This window comes from Bombus fervidus, chromosome 16, assembly GCF_041682495.2.
Source record: "Bombus fervidus isolate BK054 chromosome 16, iyBomFerv1, whole genome shotgun sequence".
Classification (NCBI taxonomy): Eukaryota; Metazoa; Arthropoda; class Insecta; order Hymenoptera; family Apidae; genus Bombus; species Bombus fervidus.
In genome coordinates, this window is record NC_091532.1 from 5,486,468 (window position 1) to 5,509,086 (window position 22,619).

A 22,619-nucleotide genomic window follows, 5' to 3' on the forward strand; every position below is an offset into this window, starting at 1 on the left:
AAATAAATATCACAAATTATATAGGATTAGCACAAATGCAGAAATTCGATTTACATCGGAGCACTAATATCGATACTGTAACCCCCGAAACTTATTTGTTGCATGAATATTAATCTGTACCTGTTGTATGTATAATAGAACTGTTTTTAGAAATAAATAAAATGAGATGGATTATTTAGTAGATTCAATTATTCAAATGAAATTTATTTTATGAATCAGTGATAACTTACAGTTCGAATACTGTTTGAATAAAACAAAAACTTTAGAATTGTGTTTTTTATTAATTGGGAGTATTGAACTTGAATGCTTGAAATTATATAATAACGTCTGTACGATTAATTATGTTTATATTTTGAAACTCGACAATATTTTTAGCAATAAAATGAGAACAAGGAATTTTTCTATCTATTCAAAGAATGTAACATATTAATATATGTATAAAGATGCTAAACATAGAAGGAACTTGTATAGAATTACAGTTCCATCAATATTTAGTTATGATACATAATAATTTTTCGGATTTTCCCAAATAATCGATAAAATGTTTTTCTTTTTTCAATTTTATTTATAATTCTTTATTTTAAAGAAAAGTAATTTGTCATAGAAAAATAGTAAAACTAGTAAATCTTTTAGAATAAAACATACTTAACGCATATTATTTCGCTATGTACTATTATAGCAGTTTATTTATAACACATAATTTCACATGTTATACAATGTACATATACTTTTCAATCATACATGGATCTTTACAACAAACGTAATTTTGCCGCTAGCTTCGATTTAATATATACCATATACGTAGAATGTTATTTTTACATAACGCTTACATACACGTATAATGCTAAAAAGATAATTCTTTTTTCGAAGTAAAATTTACATAATGATCTTTAGGAACCTACGAGAAAAGGTTGAAATGTAATAAAAAGTATGATATATCGAGTTATCACTTTATTAATTTTGCAATTTTATTTAATAATAATGAATTTTTACGATTAACGCATGAATGTATTTGATTTTCATTAATGTATTAGTAAATTCAGACATCTTATTCCATATAATGCCTACGTACATATTTAAAAGGATATTATTAAAATAAACAAATTTCATACAACACAAATAACAAAAAATATTAACCCGTTGTACTGTTTATCATTATATTATACTGTAAACGACCATGAAGGTTAACAGGTACAACTTTATTTTTAAGAAGCTATATCTTTTTTATGCTGTTAGCATATTTGTGATTAAAATAGGAGTAGGTAATCTCCGAATTTTCATTAATGATTCAAAGTGATTTTCATCGGATTCAAATATCATTCGAATTTAAAATAATCGATCAATTTCTATTTGACTAATGAAATCGATCTACGATTTAAAAAGGTGTAATATAAAAGTTTTTGTTCAACAAATAAATTAAAATTGTTTGACAACGTAGAAGTCATATATCGAATTCGAATTTCTAAAAACTATGCAAGAAAAGTTATTATAGGTACTCTTGTAAATATGTGTAATTAATTAATAATATTCACTTAAATATCTCTCTCATACTTTCTGGCATAGTTGTTTGTATAGAAATATCAATTTCGAACAGTGAACTTGAAGAAAATACTCGAAAGGTATACGTAGCCGCTACGATTCATACAGTAAGTGATAAAAATAGTTTTACTTTTTATCGTTTACGTTCTATTTACAATGTCGATGATATATTTGTCATATTACTCTGAGAACAAACGGTAAAATCTCGATATATGTATAACTTCATGTTGCGTTCCGTCTGATTAAACACAAATAAAGTTAAAATTATATATATTGCATAATGATTTAATGCGATGATAGATTTCATAAAACACTATCACAAAAATAATATATAGATATATGTATATATACATTATTCTCTCTTGTATTAATTTCGAAGAAAAGAGGAAACCATTGAAATCAATACTTGATTAACAAAATAAAAGTCTCGTGGCAATACTGGATAATTCCAAGAATTTGTTAAAAATCCGAAACGACAATCTTACTCCATTTCCGTCAAACAAACCAAATATTGAATTCAGAACATCTCACTAAACCGGCTTCTTTTCTTTTGAACATTCGACTCCGTCTCCTTCACCGATCTCGAGTTCAACAGAATTATAATCCTCCCTAGATTCTTCTTCTTTGAAATCTTTGTTCGAGGCTGTATCCGTTTCTTCAACTATGTCTTGTTCTTGTTCTAAAAAGTCCGTAGGTACAAATTCCATTTGATCCTCGCTATCATTTATGTCGGGTGGGTCGGGTATCTCGCAGAAATGAATTTCTCTTTCGCCATCGGTAGCCTCGTTGCCACCTGGATCATCTTCCTCGTGTAAACTCATAATTTTGTCAAAATTCGACGGAGTTGAACTGTCCTCGTTATTATCGGGGAACATCTCCGTAGGACTGAGAGGGATATCTAGGGGTTCCAACTTAACCGTAGTAATCTGTGACGGTGTAGCAGGTCGTTGTAAGCGTATCTTTGTAAAGGGTTTTGGCTCGATCGGTTCCGAGTGTTGTCGTTTTTGCGCGCGTTTAGGACTAGAAGGCGTAGAAACTCCAGAAGTGGAAGGTTTCTCTTTGGTCTCTGAAGCGCCTCGAGGAACTTGTTGAGATACTACCGGTTTCGATTGCGGAATAAGTAAAGGTGGCTTTGGATTCTGTAAAAAAAAATATACTTTATAAAAACATGTATCAACGGAATCCTAGATCCATTAAACAATACAAAAACATCGTTCACCTGTGAAGAAGGATTTGGACCGGCTAATCCTTTTACTTGTAAAGCCTCAGCTGCGTTCAACAATTGTGGCAGTTTATCGTGGGCGACGTTTACTTCTCCGCGGTACATGAATTTGACTAGTGCTTCCACCTCCCAAAATTTAAGATCCTTCATTAAAATAATCGGATGCTGACACGGGTTTTCGCGTAATAGATCCGCGAGATAATCGCTGCATGCTGACAGTATCATTTTATGACATTTTAACGAGCGGCCTTCGCAGGCCAGGGTGACATCGACAAACTGTTCAGAATCTAATAAAGATGGAAAACTGTTCTGCATGTTGCTATGATAACTGTTCCATCTTAAACAAACCTAAAAAAACAAAGATATTAAATATTTAAGTTATTGTTATAGAAACTGATACGTAATAATGTCATTACCTCTGTAGGCTGTTGGTGTACGATATTATGAGGCACTCCCTGATTTACCTGTCGGGGTGGCATTTTAATGGTCGTAGGTGCAACCTGCTTTACTTTTAAGGGTATTGTTTTTAACACAAGAGTCTTTGGTTGTTGTTGTTGCTGTTGCTGTTGTTGCTGTGATATAGGTGCTGGTGCAATATTTCTAATATGAGATCTTACCAAGGACTGCGCTGCTATTCTTATAGTCTTGCCAGTTGAATTGGTCTGAGGTGATTGTAGTACTGTGATAAACAACTATTATTACTTTCAGTTCATAAATATAACTACTACAGCTTATGAAGATACAAATAATTCATGTTCATTCATGTTCATTAAAATGATTCTCCAGAAAATATCAACAAGATACATTAAAAATGCATATATTCCCCAGATTGTTCACTACGCAAGTAATAGAAAGTCCTATGATTACAGAGATCCCAATATTATTCATATAATAAATATAAACCATATTTTGAATTTTATCTTACATAAACTCATACACACTATAGCAATAACCATTAACAGCTTCGATACAATTATCAAATTACATACTATCACTCTCTTAATTTGGAAGTACTAGCAAATGACCGAATCATTCAGAAACCACTCTGATCAACTTCATATATGGAAAAGTAGAGAAAAGTGAGTATTACAAGCATTATTTCCCTGAATTCATTTTGGGATGTGGATTGTTTACATCATCTTACTGCAATATAACTGGTTCAGTCAACAATACACTACTGATTCTGAATACTTGTACTGTTAGATGCTTATAACTTGTTCCTTATTGTGAGTGAATTACTGGTCATGCTGATGAATTACCGACATAAATAGAGCTGGAATTAATAGTGGGACCAAATTATGGTATTAAGTATATAAGTATTATGTGCATTCTCATAAATGTATAAACATCCACAATATAATCATCAGTTCGGCTTCTGAAAGGTTCGACCAACAACTATTACCGTGATAGCGAGTGCCAATGAGTCTGCCACCGTGATGTACCCTGAGATGTCGATGAAGGTTCGTTGTACCACACTGTCGTGGATTTGCCCCGCCTCTAACCACCACTGCCCCACAGATTCGACACAGTGCACGTAGAGGATCGTTAGCACACAGATCAAAATGTGCCCAAACCGCGCTTGGGTTCGTCATAGAACGTAGACTACGTGCATGAGACCGAACACGATGTGCTGCACCTGCATGCCTATTGCTGGACGACGAGGGCGAAAGAGACGGCATCTCGACTGTCTCCAGGTAGGAATCCTCCTCGTCCTCGGGTTCCTGCTTCATGGTGACGTCCTCGAGCCGGATGCCCTCCACGATATCCGCGTTGGAAGACGTGATGACCTTCGCGTGGCAATTTCGGTCACGTTGACGCTCCTGCAGGAGACGGCGGGTAGTCAGCTTCACGGTGTCCTTGCAGGCCACCACTACAAGCCGACCCACCGTCGTAGCCGTCGTGCTTGTATTTAACTCGCTGTTTTGTCGATCGCCAATTCCACGCTGATCGTATTTTCGTTCCAATGGCGTGTTTTCTCTGTAGGACGAAAACGCGATACAGTACTGCCGCGTTAACCCACTAAGAGCCAACACTGCGTTAATGCAACATTTATGCAATTTTTATTTCAATCAAATTATATTATTAAATTTTGGTTTTTAATATTGTGGATATGAAGAAAGAATTTCAAGGGCTTGCTTGGTATTTTTTTTCAATGCTATTTTGTCCACATGTATTCTACGAGTTTATGAAATCTAAAGAAACTGAGATATTTATAACGTTATAAGTTATGATAAATCATGGTTCGATACTTAAACAGGTATTGTGGCTATGAAAAAAGAATTCTGTAAAATCCATGGTACTACAATACCAGGAAGGAAACTTGTTTTTGGAAACGAATTTTGAATCTCTCTTCTTAGTTTGGATAATGAAAAAATGCTAGGTAAAACATTTTTTGACTAAAGAGGACAGGGTAATGCTCCACTAACTGACTACGGATCAGAACCTTATTTCTAGGAGATACGTTTCTTCTCCATTAAATGTGAATAAAACAGAATACCTGACACATTCGTTTATTTTATATAAGTACGTAACACTAGAAGCTCAATGAAATTATAATAGTTTCGCGAAGTGATGGAGATAGCGACGATCAGTTCATGTAGCAAAATGGTGATTAATTAATGCAGAACTACTAACATGGATATATATGTAAAATGAATAAATGTGTCAGATACTCATCTTTCACTCTCACTTAACCCATTAAGGACCAAGCTATGAAATATAGCGTAAATAAATAAATAATATACAACACTAAAAAATGCACAAATTTGAAAATCTGGAGATCTTGAACATTTGAAGATCTAAAAATCTGAGAAGTTGAAAAGTTGTTGAAAATAAGAACTTTAAAATAGTATGTCGTATTAATGCAATATTGACTCTTAATAGGTTAATGGAGAAGATATTTGGGATTTCCTAGATCTACCTCTCTGAATAATTGGTCAAAGAAGGTTCCCATCTTTGGCTAGTTAGAGAAGTATAGCTGTACCCTACACTCTACACAAGACCTAAGACAACATAAAGAAACGACATTTTCCCGCGTTAACTCACAAATCGATTACTCGCAACAACATCTTGGTATTGGCGTCCTAATCATACTTTTTCTTTTACTCCATAGACGAGCGAGAAGTTGAAAAATAAAAAAAGGAAAGATGTATGGCATTATATTGTAGATTAATTTAAATTAAATTATGTCAATACCATGAATATGCAATTCGGTAGATCCGAAATGATGAATCAAGCCTTAGAGTTAATCACTACTATGCTCCTGTTATATTACTACACATCTGTTATATTACACTCGTAAATACAATTCATATGAGAACAAAAAGAAAAATATTCAGTCCACTTTTTTACTGAAAAAGTAAAAGTTTGCACATTCATGATTTTGACACAAAGAAAATGATGTGATGGGGAGTAGTGAGTATATCTCGGTTGTAAGTGAATCTATGATGATGTTCGTTGATTTACCACGTTTGGTTAGTCGAGAATTATCATATCATGTAACCTATTTCAAACATCGAGTAGAATGAGAAATTAGATCATAGGATCGTTATCCAATAAACAGATGATGTTGAATTCTGATTTCTGACTGTGTAGAACAATTTTGTAAGAGAATAAGAATAAATAGATGAAAAAATATAGTTTCCTTTATTAAACTCTATCCAAAATAATGTATTGTTTATATCATGTTAAAGGACCCTATAAATAATAAAATACTTCTAATCTACCAATATAAATATCATAATTAAATTTGAAAGTATTAACAAGTATACGTAAATACATTTCACAATCCTAAATATTAATACAATAACAATAACACACAAGGTGTTAAATTTCATAAAAAGAATAAATATTGAAATACTATAATATATGATATAAATTTTTCGGTATGGTGAGATACTGTAAAAAAGCGCTAACGATAATCATACTGAGTAGATAAAGTATACATGTATATAGCGCGTTCACGCACTATCCTTCTCGTCTCTGAATGCCTCTCTATTACTCCCACTCCTTTTAGCGCACCGTATCATCACTCAGTAGACGACACACGGATAATACGTATTAACGATTTATCCGATGAGAACGTGCGATAGTATACCACACGTATATTACGCAGGCCAGATCGATATTGCATTGCAACGTGTTAGTTGACACAACTATCAAAAAAAGAAAGTAAGAAAAAAGAAAGAAGAGAGAAAAAGCTTAATTCCCATAAACTACACGCACGTACAATCGAAAAAACGATCTAAAAACATCTACGGAAGTTCTACTCCATCTGCGAAGTTCCTTTCTTTCTTCTCTTCTTCTCTCTCTTTCCTACTTTAATATCTTCCCCTCCTTCTTCCTTCCATTAAACCACGTTTCCCGTCTCATACGCTACGTTCCCTCGATCCTCCTCTCTTCTTTATTTTCTCTCTCTCTCTCTCTCTCTCTCTCTTTCTTTCCCTCTCTCGCTCCTTCTACCTTTTTCGCATTATCTTACTCGCTCTTTTGTTCTTACTCAGTTCTCCCTCTCCTTCTTGCCTCCCCGAAGAACTCTCTTGAGCGACTGGCTATAAAATGGCAACCGTTGCGGCCAAGCACGATATCGAGTAGCACACGCCGCTGCTACGTCGTTACGTTTACTCTACTTCTCTGTGCTTTTTTTTCCTCTTTCTTTCTCTCTTTCTCTGTTTTCGTCCCTCTTTTTTTCTCTGTTGTTCGTTACGGTGTCACTTAGACTGAATCCAGTTCGTCGGTCGATTCGCGGCTACGAACCGGTTCGATTTTCGGTATTGTGCGCCGCGTCAGAGAACCGTTGTACCGACAACGACCACGCGACAATTTATCGACCCTCGTACGATATTCCCAGGAGTGATATTCTAAACTACACAAATGAATTGCTCGATTTCTCGTCCAAAATTCTCCCCTCTCTCTCTCTCTCTCTCTCACTCTCTCTCTCTCTCTCTCTCTCTCTCTCTCGATACTTCTCTGCTCGATCAGATTCTTACCAAAGATCAACACTGGTTTCCTATCGCGTTATTCTCGGCGTGTCTAATCTCGCTGGCTCGTGTAAACGTCTGACGATTAAACCGGTATTGGGATACGATCGTCCGTGAACGACGACACAAGGAAATAATCGCCCAAAAATCTGCTTCTCTCTTTCTCGTTCCTTTTCTTTCGTGGATACGTCGAAGACGTACAAATATATATGTATATATATGTATATGTATATATATATCTACTCGTCGCGAATAGGAAAAATTGTCGAATGTTAGAGAGTTGTGGCTCGTGTAGGGACGCGTTTGTATTTCTACTCGATCGACCAAGAATCGCTACTAAAATCCGTGCGAGTTTTTTTCACGACGCGTCTGGACGAGTAAGGCTCGCTACGAGAGCGGAACGATTTTCCCCGAAGCCGAACCCGGGAGTGACTAAAATCGAAATCGGTGGACGAACAGGGGCGCGTCAGGGCGCGCATGTGCGACGGCGCCGCCGGTCGTCGACGCATATTATCCGTACCGTGTTTCGTGTTGCTATCGTGTGCGCGTTCCCGGGTCTCTCTTCGCTAAGGAATTACTAACCGACCTGATCACGTTCGACTCACTCGAGCCTCGTCCGAGCGAATTCTCATCGATCGGGAGCCGCTTACCACAGCTCCCTTTTTCTCGCGCGCATCTTCAAGATGCCCGCCATCTTGGACACACTGTACACACAAATTGAAATGCATCTCTTGTCCATTGGGTCGCGTTCTTTACGCGGTAATTAACCCTCCGAGTACGGACTTTGAAATAGAGCTAGAGAGATATTGATAGTCACAATCTTCAATAATTATCGATTACTTTCGATAGTTTAAATTCCACGAATTTTTCTAACCAATGAATCTATGGTAGAATTGGTAGTTAAGAACTGCAATCTGTTATCTGATAGTTACATTTTAATTGACTTCTATTTTGAATATTTATGAATGAATATATGTTAATAAATATAAACCAAAAATATCGAAATTATCGATAATGACAAAACAACATCGATTGTTTTAGATAGCAAGGGTTATCGATAATAATCGATATGTCGTCGGTATTTCGCCATCTTCACCATGAGATCTACCTCTCGAGAGAAAAATGGAAAATTATAAATAAATGATACTGTAAGAAAAGTAGATAAATATTTCTTTGTGTTTTGTTCATATTTAGTTTTACTGCATCTGTTGTATAAAACTGTTACATTATATATAAAGCGAATGTTGCAAATATTAACGAAAATAAAGTTAAATGCAAACAGAAATTTTTCTTCTCTTATTTGTTAACTCGTCGTTTTACGACTAACATAAATAGTTTCTGAAACTTTATGCGTTATTACTATAGATTCGGCAGATCTCCAATGATCTGGCTATAGAAATGCAAGGATCGAGAGCATATTCACATTGATGGTTTTCAAGCGATTACTTTACCGTTACTGTGTTTCATTTTAAATTGTGAGCGGTTTTATTTGTCTTTCATTCATTGTATTAAAAAATGGTGAGAAGATCTTATTACCATTTTAATACTATTTTAGAATATATTTTCTCATTATAAAACAAACTACGTTTTGCCTTAATTATTTACATAATGATAAAATGTTTATTAAAAAGAAAACAAAATACTCTATAAATTAGTGTAATATGATATTTATCACACAATATATTCTCCTATAGTATTTATTAATAACTTCATAGTTAAACATAAATAAAGTTAACGATCCAAACGATTGCAGAAATAATGAAATAATTACAATTTTCACGAACATTTCGAATTTTATGTTATATAAAAGACCGCCTGTGTGTGTGAATAAGTGTACGTAAGTATATATAAAATAACTGTTGGCCATCAATCGCGCGATAATACTCCCGCCTGATTTTAGACGAACGATCGCTAACAATAATCTGTTTTTGAATATGTAGGATACTGCGGATTTATATACAGCGATTACGCTAGGCATTAACATTAACTCAACAGAATGAATTCATGTATTTTCCACGTAATTATTAGTCCTGACTGATTGAAAGATTCAATTCATTATAGTTGTAATGCTAGTCTAAAGTTATAGATCTAAAATTATATATTGTATAAATTCCCAAACACTGACATTTATGTATTCTTAGTCGTTTTAATTAAAATTAATATTTATGCGATGATTTATATGCTAGATAATTGAATACGATTACATATATTCAGTCTTCTTTCTATAGTAGAATCATTTGTACATCTCATTGTAAATGTAACAAGAGTTACATTGTTTAATTCGTTATAACTTTCCAATTCATTCGTAGTAATATTAAATCGGTAGCTAGAAATATGAATCTCTGTTTTTAATTGTATCTAATCACTCTACTGATTTTTCTATTCTCTATTAATCTTCTGGAGAATCATTTAATGACTTTCATTAGTGTCTTAATTTAACACGCAATAATTTATTAAATCACATATCAAAAAGAATTATCCATACTACACAATACTATATAACATATAACAAACCATTTCCAATATTGGATTTCCAAGATTGGATTTTGATTATTAATAAATTATTAACAATTATAAAAGTTTCCAAAACACTTACTTTTCCTGGCTGTAGTTCGCCTAGTAGATCTCCTACCTTCCTGTTCTGGTACATTATTTTCCTTGTGAAACACTCGTTGTGGTACGTTCATAGACTTGACAGTATTTCCTCCTACGTCTACGAAACACACAAAGTTTAAACGTGATATTATACATTATAGAAATATCGCCTCAGATGTATTTTTGAAAATTCAAGCAAGAATCGATAAACGAGCTAAATCATAATCAATGGAAAAGTTGGTGAACCTACTTGTTAACACGCTAGGTTTGCCAAGAGCCAAGGACCGGTTCCTGGCAACCTGAGCGGCCGCGAAGTCTGGCTTATGATTGTGCTCCATACGCACCCTTGGTTTCGTCCAATTCATGGTAGTGATAAGACTGCCTCTACAATGCATAGTTCTGCGAACACATCTCCATCGGATATTGTACGGTTGCTTCTTGTGTAATGTATACATGTGACCGTGGTAAATTAATTTTGGCCCGCCTTTATTCGATAGTACAACCTGCAGAGTTCGGAATCTTTAATTAGACATTTCATGTTCTATAGTCATATGAAAGTACTGTTAAATATAAAATTAAATATACTTAGATCTACTTAATTAATATGTGATCGCTACGATAAATACAGTCGTGTTCAAATACCTTTTGCAGTCATTGTATATATTATTATATGTATATTACTACGAAACAGTTATGTAAATATCCAGTTACATTTGACTTTTTGATTCGCGTAATAGCGAAATAATAATTGTACTTTATACAAACAATTCCAACTATTTAAAAAACTAGATAATTAAATATTAAGTGATTCTTAAATTCTTTTATTTTATACTTCGGCTGCGTTCAGCTCATCATCGCTAGAATTCCCGGCAAGAACGGACGATGTGGAAGCTTCTTCCTTCATCTGCGTTTTGTTTACGTTGAACGCACTTTTCATGCGTTGTGGCATCCTGCTCGTTCTTTTTTTATTTTCCCCGGTGCTAAGTACTGTAATCTCTTAACGGCCTATTTTTCGTGACACTGACCTGAAAAGATAATTAGCATTACTAAAAGGAAATGTTATTAGAAACATTTCTGTATATGTATAAGTAATCTAATTTTAATAAAGTGTTGTATTTTAAACTGTATTTTGAGTACACATACTATTTTTCTTTTTAATACCAAACTTACACCTCATTAGTAATATTTATATATTATAAAAAGACATTTATTAATATATTAAAAAGTTCTATTGAATGATAAACAAAACTTATTAAATTATCAAATTAATTTACTACTAATTCACATTTTATTTGAATGAAAGGTTTATTAAAAATCCTGTTTATGACATATATACGTATATTAAAAAAATTGCAGTGAGCGATGAAACTCATTTCATTTTATTCACATAAAACATTAGATTTATCAAAAATTATGTTCTATCATGTACAGAATAAAGATAGCGACGCGTGCCAAACTTCACTTCCAAATTCAGACGCGATTCTTCGATCTGAGGCTTGCATGGCCGCCGATCTCGAGCGATATACCGGCAAAACGATTTGCGCAATTGCATCTGTTAGCTCGGCTTCTATTACTGTGAAATCGCCTAAACGTCTCCATACCTATGCACGCGCCAAAAATAGTACGGAACAGAGAAATGAACAGAGAGTCTATAGAACCTCGGAAATCGTGCGTGCTAGAAATTTCAGTCTGCCTCGTGTTCGTCCGCGAGCTGACCATTCTTTTTTCAACCTCTGCCTTCCTTACTTCGTCTTTTTTACACTTCGCTTTCGATTACATTGTTTCGTTTGTCCAAATCTAAAATTGCATTCACGGCGAAGTGTGCGGAGAAATCGTCCATCTCGAAATTAATTGGAACAAAAGTCAAAATGTTCGTATTGTTTATTATTGAAGAAGTAAGATTATATCGAGTTCCTAGAGATGTAAATTTTTTTTCGTATATTATTTTTAGTATATTATTTTTTAGTATTTTTTTTTTTAGTATATTAATAATTGTAATAAATAAAAAGTTTGGAAATTGATTGTAAAAAATCAGAATTTTCGTATTGTTCATTTTATTATTGATTATTGAAAAATTAAAATTATTTGGAATATCTAGATCCGTAATAAATTAAATAAATTATTGAAAGAGTTTATCTTTGTAATAAATGACGAGTTCCATTCGAAAAAAGATAAATGTACACATTGCTTAGATTGCGTTTCTATCTCATATCACTGCGAATATTTAGTTTGTCCATCCTGTCTCTTTTTTATCGAATATGTTTGCACATTTATTGCTTTCTTGCGATTTTCTAATATTATTTTTGTCAACCTTTTTATGTAACTTTTTTTACTTCACATTATTCCGTATTACTTCATGGAAAGCGTGAAAAATATAAGATAGAAGTTGGTTCAAAGTACTCGTCACTTCATTGTACCAATATCAATATTGATGTCTGTACATATCACTGTTCAAAGATTTTATTTAGTTTGTTATGTAAAGTGTGAAAATTTGAGAGACGTGTAAATTTATAATAAAAAGCACATTAGTAATCAATGTAAAAAATCCGTGCGTCATTGAACGTATCTCTGCTGCAATTTTTACTTTTCGTTTCCACCATCTTCGAACTAACACTTCCGGTAAACACGAAAGTAGGAAAATTCCGTAGAAGTGGAAGCTCTAAGTTTCCGTAGAAGTCTAAGCTTCTTTTTCTCATTTTCCAGAAATATAATTCCAAAAGAGTGTAATATATAATAATATAATAAATAAGTTATAAGAAAAGAAATATATTGACAATAGAAACTTAAACAAAATTACAAATTAAAAACAGCCGTGACACAGCCTTTCTCACATTAACGAACGCACGGTTGAAGAATTAAGATGAAATTTTTATTTACACAGTCATCGAAAAGAGCATCATTTTCTACATGAGAAGTATCAAAATAGCAATAATACTCACGTTTTGTCGATACGTAATTCTATCACAAAATTCGTAGGAACGTTCAAAGTACAGTTATGTATATGTACATTATACATACATAAATTGAGAAAGCGACGAGTATAGAGAAAAAAAAGAAATGGTAAGAACTCTATCGTTTATTCTATGAACCTAATCGCGATTCTGGATCTGAATCGAGATGAATCGATATTTAGGTAACGAGCGTGATCACTTTTGCCGGACAGGCTGCCTTATAGCCGTTTTCGCGGAAACTACCGAATGGTCAACAAAAATGGCGAAACGCTAGTGATTGGATTTTGCGCAATAAACGTCACACTCTGGAGCAAGGAATATGGCACCGGACAAGCGCAATCAATGAACGGCACTATGGCACCCGTCTGTGGTTTATTCACGCGCCATCGTTTCACACTTTTACCATTTATGCACGGATGGCGCTTTCCACGAGATCGTTACTAAATTATCTCAGTTTTTGTCTGTCTTACGATATTACGTGTTAGGCCACGATTAGCGATTAGGATTGAAGAGCAATAAGCGGTAAGCGGTAAGCGACAATCTTTTATCGTTCGTCGCTCATCTGCTACATATGGCTTATTCCATATATGTAGATCTATAGGTTTGATTTAATTTCTGTGGCTCAATCGCCATTTGTTTTGTCGCCCTGTCGCTTATCGCTCACCGCTTGCTGCTTACCACACTTTTGTATAACGATCTTTGGTTTATTAACTCGTGTCGATGGGCGTCAATCTATGAAAAGATTGACAATAACCATACGTTCATGTCTTTGTTAAGACGACTATTCATTCATGTGGATTGTAGATATATATATCTATACAGTATAGCGTGTTTCAAGGCGACACAGGATAACTTTTAATTTTTCGTCTGTTTCTTGACATTATACAGGCTTATTAAGCGGCATCGATGGAGTGAACATCGATCTATGGAAAAAACTGACAGTAGCGACGCACTCGTATCTCTGCTGAAACAACTGTAGATACATGTATATACCAGTATATACATATATATATAGTATCTCAAAATATGTGGAGAGTATTTGTAGGATCAATTCTAGATATTGAGATAATGAAAAAAATTTCATTGCAAAAATTTAGTTTGAGGATTCTCGTTTGAGCATTATTTGCAAGTTGCAAGGAATTTTATTTCAATCTAGAAATATACTCGTATGGTAACTTTTCTTGTTATCTTATGCTTCATGTTTCTTATTCTGACAATAAGATTCACGAACTGAAATAAATGGCATAGGATCTGGATAGGATTCTGATTGTTAAATTAGAGTGAGAAACATGAACGGTGAGTAAAATAAGAAAGTTAAAAGTATAATTGTTAAGCTACAAGGAATATTTTTTAAATTACGAGAAGGATGGAAAACATATTTAATTTAAAAATCAAATAATTTGGAAACATAAGATTAATTGTCGGTAAATGTGCTGAATTTTATGAATTTGCTGGAAACGTGACTTGTTATATTTAAAAATATACAATAAAATTATTTGTATGGTGTTTTCTTCTTTCAGTAATTAAAAACGAGGATTGTTTCAGCGTTTGAATAATGAAAGACACTTATTTTACATAAGGATTTCAAAGTCAATTTTCTGGAAAAGAAAATCCCATATAAAATAATTCTATTCTATTTTTTTGACTTATTTTTTCATGTAGAATCATTCACTTCCTATAATTGTGTCATAATTATTAATGTATACAGAACATCCTATATATATACATATATGTGTATATCGTGAATTCATCGTGATTATCGATTCTGTAGTAGCATAAAAATATTTGTTTTTCATGGAAGAGTTGTAACGTAATGGTCATGGAAATCAATACGCATGGTAAGACATTCTGGATTGGTAAAATTGGGAACATCCGTATCATCGTAGATAAAAGCCTGTAACTATCCGCAATGATCACTTGTATAGCACAGGAACATACATATGTATATCAAGATTCATTGCGTTATGAATCTATAATAATCTTTAAAAAAAAAACCAAAAAGAAGATACTTTTTATTTAACCTATATATAATAAAATCTCCCAAATATTTAGTTGCACGTGCTCTTAATATGTTGTATTGCATGTTTAAAAAGTACAATGTATGGTGCTGTAAAATATTGAACAAAATTTATGTTGGAAACTGAAGTATAAAACATTATAAAACAAAGCTCTTTTTTTGGTATAATATTTCAAGTATTTGGTATATTTCAAGTATGCTTATTTTTTGTTTTTTCTTTTCAACACTATTTTGCTACGCGAAATTCGATCCGTCACGTTTTACTACATTCTTTATAGCCTTTAAGTACTATAGGATCGTATTGTGTTGTTCTTACACCATCTAGCCGTACCAATTCGTCCTTTTCTACTTTGACTTGACCATCGCGTATATTTCTATCTGATTCTACTTTTATGTTTATCTCTTCTCTTATTTTATTTAGAATCTTCGTTCGCATATTTTTGTCGTATATTTATATTTTCTTTTAATGTAAAGATTCGTTAATTTAAAAAACCAATACAAAAGAAATATCATATGCTAGATTATATGACAAATGTATAAATATATATAAATATATATAAATATATATAAATATATATAAATATATATAAATATATATAAATATATATAAATATATATAAATGTATAAATATATATTTAATAAAAATAAGAGACGAAGAGTGTTTTTTTTTTCATTAATGTTTTATGCTTCAATATTTTACATTAACAACGTAATTTGAAAAATGAAAAATAATAAAAGGCTTCGAAATATAATTTGTAATTCTATAAATGTTATAGCTTTATGAATTATTCAATACACCAGCGAGACTGTTTCTTTGAATTATTTTTATTAACCGTTCCAAAGGGCATGTTAAAAGATTCGTTTGTAATGGTTCATTGTTTTTAATGTAATTTATAGAAGTACAATATTAATTAAATCGATTATATTAAATATTGTTTCCTTATATGCACTATGTAACCGAATAACAATATAGACAAGACTAGCAGGCGGTGACCTTCGGTAGCATTACTCCTTCACATAGTTTTTCTTTCTTCCTCGTCTTTTAGTCATTTTTTCAACGCTGTATTCGATCGATTTTCTTTTCACAAAGGTTTATTCATTCCTCTTCTCTTCTCTTCCTCGTCATGATACTTTCCTCGTTTTCTCTCTCTTCCTAGCATATGTAGTATGTAATCTTTCATTGTTTCTTGGCAGCATTTTTGAACGATGGATAATAAATATCGCAATGAAATAAATATCAAAAGGAAGCCCGTTCGAACTTAAGGACACGAGATGATCAATTTAAAAATGTCATATGCTCTTTTCAGAAGAGAATTGAAGGAGAAGTCGGTTCTTCTGGTAGAAAAATCATATACGCGTTTTCAAAACTGGCGGTTTTAACATAACCCTCATCCGCTCCTCATTTTTACAATTTAATGTGTCTCTCGTGTGTCAAACTGACACAATCGTAAAACATCAATGAAATGAAATAATTATTTTTTCTCCTTGTTGTTTACATACATTCACACTAATTCTCCTTCACAAGTATCGGATTTCATTCGCACGTGTTCTACTTCGCATTGCTTCGATATTACTGTTTTTAGCTTTGTCTCGTGACAAAGAGAACAAAAAGAAGACATAACGCCTCTTCTCTTCTTTATACCCATACGAAATTTTAATATTCAAAGCTATGCATGTCTAGTTGCATTCTGGAGGGGATGTACAGTGAATGCATAATTGTTGTGCAACAATAACAAGGCAATGAACTAGTCGTCAATGGGCTTGATCAGAACTATATGTGTCAGATTGACAGATAGGGTCCTTTTTGTAACAAATGTTGTCACACCCTTTTATCGCATGTTTTGCCCTTGACAATACTAAATATATATATATACATATATATATATTCCACGTTAAAAAAATAAAAATTACAAGGTCAGATCAATTTTCTACAAATAGCGGAATAATATCAACTTTCACGTGAAAAATGTGTCAAATTGACACGAGGTACGGATGAGGATTAATATAATTAATTGTTTTAAAGACACAGGCAACAAATGTAGTATTAAAAAAACTTTGTCATGTGTAGATTTGTGTCACATGGGATTTAGTGTTGCAGAGAAAAGATTTTTATTCATAATTAACCCTCCACGGACCATTTCATATAATTTATTAACTTACAAATTTCAATTTTACCAAGAAACAGTTTCTAACAGTTTCATTTTATATCGTTTAAATATTAATTAATAATCAGATAAAAGATGTCACAGAATGGGTTATAGAGGGTTAACGAACATAATTAAAATCTGTGAAATTATATACGCTTTATGCAAATTCACCGAGGGCATTATTGAAATAAACTTATCAAACATTAATTACCAAGCACACATTATCAAATTTCTCTATTATGTTGATAGCAATATAAAAACGTAGAGGTGCGTACGTATATATGCATATCTTATCGAAAGAAGAGCGTTGGAATGTGTATTGTATATACACAGGTTAGTGCAATAAAATATAAATACAATAACACAATAATATACATAATTATATAGTATATATAATATATATATTTAAGGGCATAGCGAAAAACACGTGAATATTTTTTTGGAGCATACGAATGAACAACAAAAATGGATGCATCAAATCATCGTGCATACATATAAAATTCTTTTCACACTAATCATCGATAACTTCGTATATATACAAATTTGTTGTCTCTTTCCGCCTATATTTGATTCTAATGTAATCACATTGGCCGATCGGCCGTTACTGGAAGTGTTATCGTATATGTATGCACGTGGAAAAGTTGATCGAAACAGAAAAACGAGTTGCCAATGCCTTCAAAATTTTAGCTTTGATAACATATTGTAGATGTTATAATACACCTTAATATACCTACCGATATTTCTGTATCTTGGCTCACGTTTGAATGATAAACGTTTTAAACGTAATCATTTCTCCAATCGGGTCGTTACAATCTTTTGCCTATTGATTTTCCTTCTTTTTCTTGAAGAAACGCTTGTGTACTTTGTAACTAATTTATGGTTTTATTTTTTGTTACTATTTTGCTTTTCGAACAATTTTATTTATTTCATATTAATATTAATATTTCGCTGTGGTTGGAGTTTGAGCAGTTCAGAGAATAATTGGTTACTTCAGTTCCAATAGTATCAATGTTGAATATTTATTGAAATTATATTTCTTGTTCAAAATTATTTAAATTTTTAATTAGATGATGGTAAGGTCCTAATAAAAACTTTTGAGCTCCTGTCTTCTCTTGTCTTTAAGTTTCTGTCTTCCTTTTTAGGTTAGACCTCTAATAACAAACGCTTGGTATTCTTGATGGTTAGTGTTTGCGTTAACATCTTGAAGACCTAGATAAATGCGTTGTGTCTGTCTACCGATGACAGATTTGAAAAACGCTGTATGACATGTGATCTTAGTGTGTTGAGTTCTACATTGGTATTCTTGATTTACAGGAAAACGTTTCAACGCACTTGATCATGAATAAAAACAATGGGGTAATCTGTAACGTGTTTTGACAATCTTCTCCATTACAATGATTTAGCAGTGATCGTATTACATTTGTGTCAATTATAACAAGCTGGATGTTTTGGCACTCGTCAATGTCCTTTTACATCTTCAATTTCACCAAAAACGAAGCAAATTATTCGTACAAACGCTCGTTTTACAAATTTAGATTTATTATTAACTTAAAATTTTAAGATTCATATATATGGTTATATACCTTATAGGTATATGTTATAGCTTTATAGATATATACTCATAAGGAATATACCTTATATAATAACTTATAAATAATCTTGATAAAGCATCTTGAGATAAGGAAACAAGGAACATTAAAATAAAAAGGATATATCCCAAATTTTATCTATTTGTTTAATTACAAGAAAACAAGTAAATGTACTCGATAAATTCGAGCTACCTTAAATATATCAAACAAAGCTGTAACAAGTGCATTTCTCCATTAAATGTCTCCCTTTTTTGTTTTTACAAATGATCGAATTAAAGTAATAACAATAACTAAACGCATACGAATAGTTCTTTTTTTTTTTTATACAGAAATAGTAATTATACATGACCACCCAAACATCTAGTTTGGAAACAATAACTTGGTTCGTTGATGGTGAAATCGAATGATGGAACCGAGCGTGTGCTTCGACGTAAAATCATAATCAAATATCCATCTATGAATCTTACGTCGCAGTACAAATGAACGAACAAAATGCCAGATCGCGACGACACAAAGGCACGACGAATTTGTAACTCCTCCAACTGGCATTAAAAATGTTCCTTTTCGATCATTTCGACCATTTCGAGTCTATGCTTTGTTCTTCGTTAACAAAGTAGTAGAACATATTTTGTAATTCCAAGAAAAAAGAAAAATCATGTACCACGCAGACTCGAAAGGATTCGATGCTAAATTTTGAACGTTCAATCCTCCCAGCTTTCGTACTATACATATAGTTTTACTGTATTACAGCTTATTACATTAAATCGTGAAAAAGTTCACTCTAAGGAAATGGTTGGGCGTCTAAAAAAATCCCTGCTTCTGAAAGGATTAAACGATCTTTTACAGGAAGGAATTTTTCACTACTTCTACACATCGTAAAAATTATGAAAAAGGAAGAAATTTAGCGGGCGTTAAAATCGTTTGGCAATGTTGTAAAATACATGCTCGCATAATAATAATCTAATCGCTTCGATTTATTTCCTACGATTAATGTTAAATCTGTTTCTCTTTCCCTCTTTCTTTTCTCTTAAATCTTTTTCTCCGTTTTGGCAAAAAAGAAATGTAGCAGGACGTGTCCTCTATAACGCAATACACGATAGAACCTTATTGCTTAAAAGATCACAAAAATTCACTGGAAGATTGAATCGATTATTTAAATTAAATAGTCAACCAATAAAAGACACATTATACACGATACTGATTACTTTTAAAAATGTAAAAATACAAATAATTTGTCCTTTCTTACGCATCTTTTATTTATGATCACCAAGATATAGTGATGTAAAGAGCGATCCCGTAAAAAGAAACATATTTAACGAAATACCAATGAAATCACAAGGTTTTATGGCAAATGTCGAATAATTTCGATCAGTATTCGAGCTACCAGCTCATGGAGTTCACACGTCGTATAATTTCAAAATCGCACTTTACGATATAACTATCGTGTAGTATGATTTAAAAGTAACAGACTGATAAAAAGTATCATGAATCAAATCTTTCAGCAACAAACTTGTTCGAATATTTCAAGTGTCTCATCACCACGGATCAACGATATGCGAAATATCGATATTCAAGAACGGAACTCCTTTTTGAGACGGTGTCATGAAAAATACACGACACAGATAAAAACGTATGGTCATAAATATTTGAACTTTCTTTTCCCTTTTCTACCGTTGAACAAAAAGACGACGTATTTACTCAAAGATGATTACACTCTTTCTGTTCAGTTTTAGGAGTTATAACAAAGTGACTTTTACATATGATAACTTCGAAAGCTTCGAATGAACGTCTTATCATCCGTGTGTGTATGTCTTTTTTTTTGGACCAGTTTCGTAACTGCATCTCTCTGTGGAATTGAATATCTCTAGCGAACGCTAATTTAATTATGAACAAATAGAAACATCGAAAAGGCCAACCGATGGGATGTTTGAACATAGCAATTGCTCGTTGGAAACGGCGAGCAATGAAGTCGGAGAACAACTCGCACCATTAGATTATGCTTCTGTACGATTAGTGGTTGTTGTTTGTTATAACGCTTTTCGCGATCCTCAACCAGCGTTCTGAGCCGTCAAACAATTATACGGCACACACGTAACACCAGGGACACCAATGAATAACATGCGTTTTGGGTCACGGTACTTCGAAACAACAGAAAACGCAGCAGTACTAATAGCACCCCGAATTGCACAGCTTTGTGAATCCAGTATAATCTGAAACAGATTATATCAGATAGATTAGTATCATAATATATATATAAAAGGATAATTTCAAGATATTTTCTAAGTTAAATGTGAAGATTACAAGGGAAAATATGATAAGTACAATTTAGTTCATTTTCTAGTTCTGATGTCATTTAGTGTTTAGAAAAAGGCGTATTTCGATATAACATAGCTAAAAAGAGGAACAGCCTATTCGATCTGAAGACATAAGTCTTTTAGCAGTAGATAACATAATATCTAAATATGATATTCAATGCTTTTGAGAAATTAGTATTCTTTATACCGAATAATCAAATATTCTTTAATTTCATAACCAAATTTAAGAAATGGACAGTTTTAATAATATGTGATTGATTGACAAGGTATTGGGTTTCAAAATGCTTTCATATGTAAAGCATTTTTCATCTATTGTCTTCGTATGCTTATATTACGTTGATTCTTCTAGTTAACGATATTAATTGTATCAAGACATTGGAAGGATTAAAGTGTATTAAATATGATCAAATATACGTGTATATGAAAATAAGTTTGCAAGTAAAAGTCACATTGTACCTCATATTCTGTATTTTTTAAATTTCTATTTTTGTTATCAGGAAGATTACTTACTTCCTAAGATGTACACGAGCAGCTGGCAGTGTGTCCGGGTTCTCCTTGAGGAGGAAGCGCCGAATTCCCAAAATATAGTGTTCCAAGTATGAAGCCCAGTCAATTTGTCTAACGTCAAATGTAAATGTCTGGCGATCCTCGAGGCTAAGCTCTTCGTTTAATTCTCGGACATTATCATCTTTGAATCTCCATTGTTGCGTAGTAAAGTACTCCAAGTATTTGGTTGCTTTTTCGAGTTTCGATTGTAATGTGACCATATTGGCCGTCTTGCCCTTCAGTCGAAGAGTAAAGTCTAAAATGTGCGCCGGTACAATGTGCTGGATGAGCATGCATATTTTGTTCACTAAAGCGGAATTGTGGCACCTGCCACCTGGGTACCAAATCACATCGTTGTATGGGTGCATTCGGCTGTACTTGAATGACAACTCAACGAACTTCCTCCAGGTGATCGGGTTTTGTTGGCCTGTGCAGCAATTGTATATGGGAATCGTCTTCGTGCGATTCGTCGCGGTTTTCCATGCCGCGACGATCATCAAATTGATCACTATGTCGACCGGCACTATATCAGCTACCATTTCTCCCCGACAAAGCATAGTTCTGCAATATATATAACGAATGTTTATTTATTAATAACCGAGTCAATCATTTTAGTTAGGAAGTTTGTAAAGAAACAAAGAATTTACTGAATCTTATATCGTTTATTGATTTAGCTTTACGTATCTATTTAACTAACATAAACATTATTAGGTTCCGA

General features: G+C 33.0%; 3 protein-coding genes across 8 annotated transcripts in view; 1 reads left to right on the plus strand and 2 right to left on the minus strand.

The window, feature by feature from the left end:
• Positions 1-22,619, plus strand: part of LOC139995785 (putative fatty acyl-CoA reductase CG8306) — a 91,144-nt gene that overhangs the window by 20,026 nt on the left and 48,499 nt on the right. The window lies entirely within an intron of this gene.
• The window catches only part of LOC139995781 (uncharacterized), a 112,841-nt gene continuing 90,888 nt past the window's right edge, over positions 667-22,619 (minus strand). The window contains exons 1-7 of one of the 3 annotated variants that reach the window (XM_072019588.1): positions 13,275-13,946; positions 11,168-11,360; positions 10,586-10,838; positions 10,337-10,453; positions 3,178-3,440; positions 2,759-3,109; positions 667-2,678 (exon numbers count right to left, since the gene is read on the minus strand). In XM_072019588.1, coding sequence (XP_071875689.1) covers positions 2,070-2,678; positions 2,759-3,109; positions 3,178-3,440; positions 10,337-10,453; positions 10,586-10,838; positions 11,168-11,284 — 1,710 coding nt within the window. In that variant the 5' untranslated portion in view covers positions 11,285-11,360; positions 13,275-13,946 and the 3' untranslated portion in view covers positions 667-2,069. Of the gene's footprint in view, positions 2,679-2,758; positions 3,110-3,177; positions 3,441-4,163; positions 4,739-7,259; positions 7,709-7,749; positions 7,980-10,336; positions 10,454-10,585; positions 10,839-11,167; positions 11,361-13,274; positions 13,947-22,619 lie in introns of those variants that run through there. The other 2 variants (XM_072019589.1, XM_072019590.1) reach the window with 2 other exon arrangements.
• The window catches only part of Far1 (fatty acyl-CoA reductase 1), a 49,629-nt gene continuing 45,469 nt past the window's right edge, over positions 18,460-22,619 (minus strand). For all 4 annotated transcript variants that reach the window (XM_072019599.1, XM_072019597.1, XM_072019598.1 and 1 more), the window contains exons 5-6: positions 21,866-22,462; positions 18,460-21,250 (exon numbers count right to left, since the gene is read on the minus strand). In XM_072019599.1, the coding sequence (XP_071875700.1) occupies positions 21,109-21,250; positions 21,866-22,462 (739 nt within the window). In that variant the 3' untranslated portion in view covers positions 18,460-21,108. The remainder of the gene's footprint in view (positions 21,251-21,865; positions 22,463-22,619) is intronic.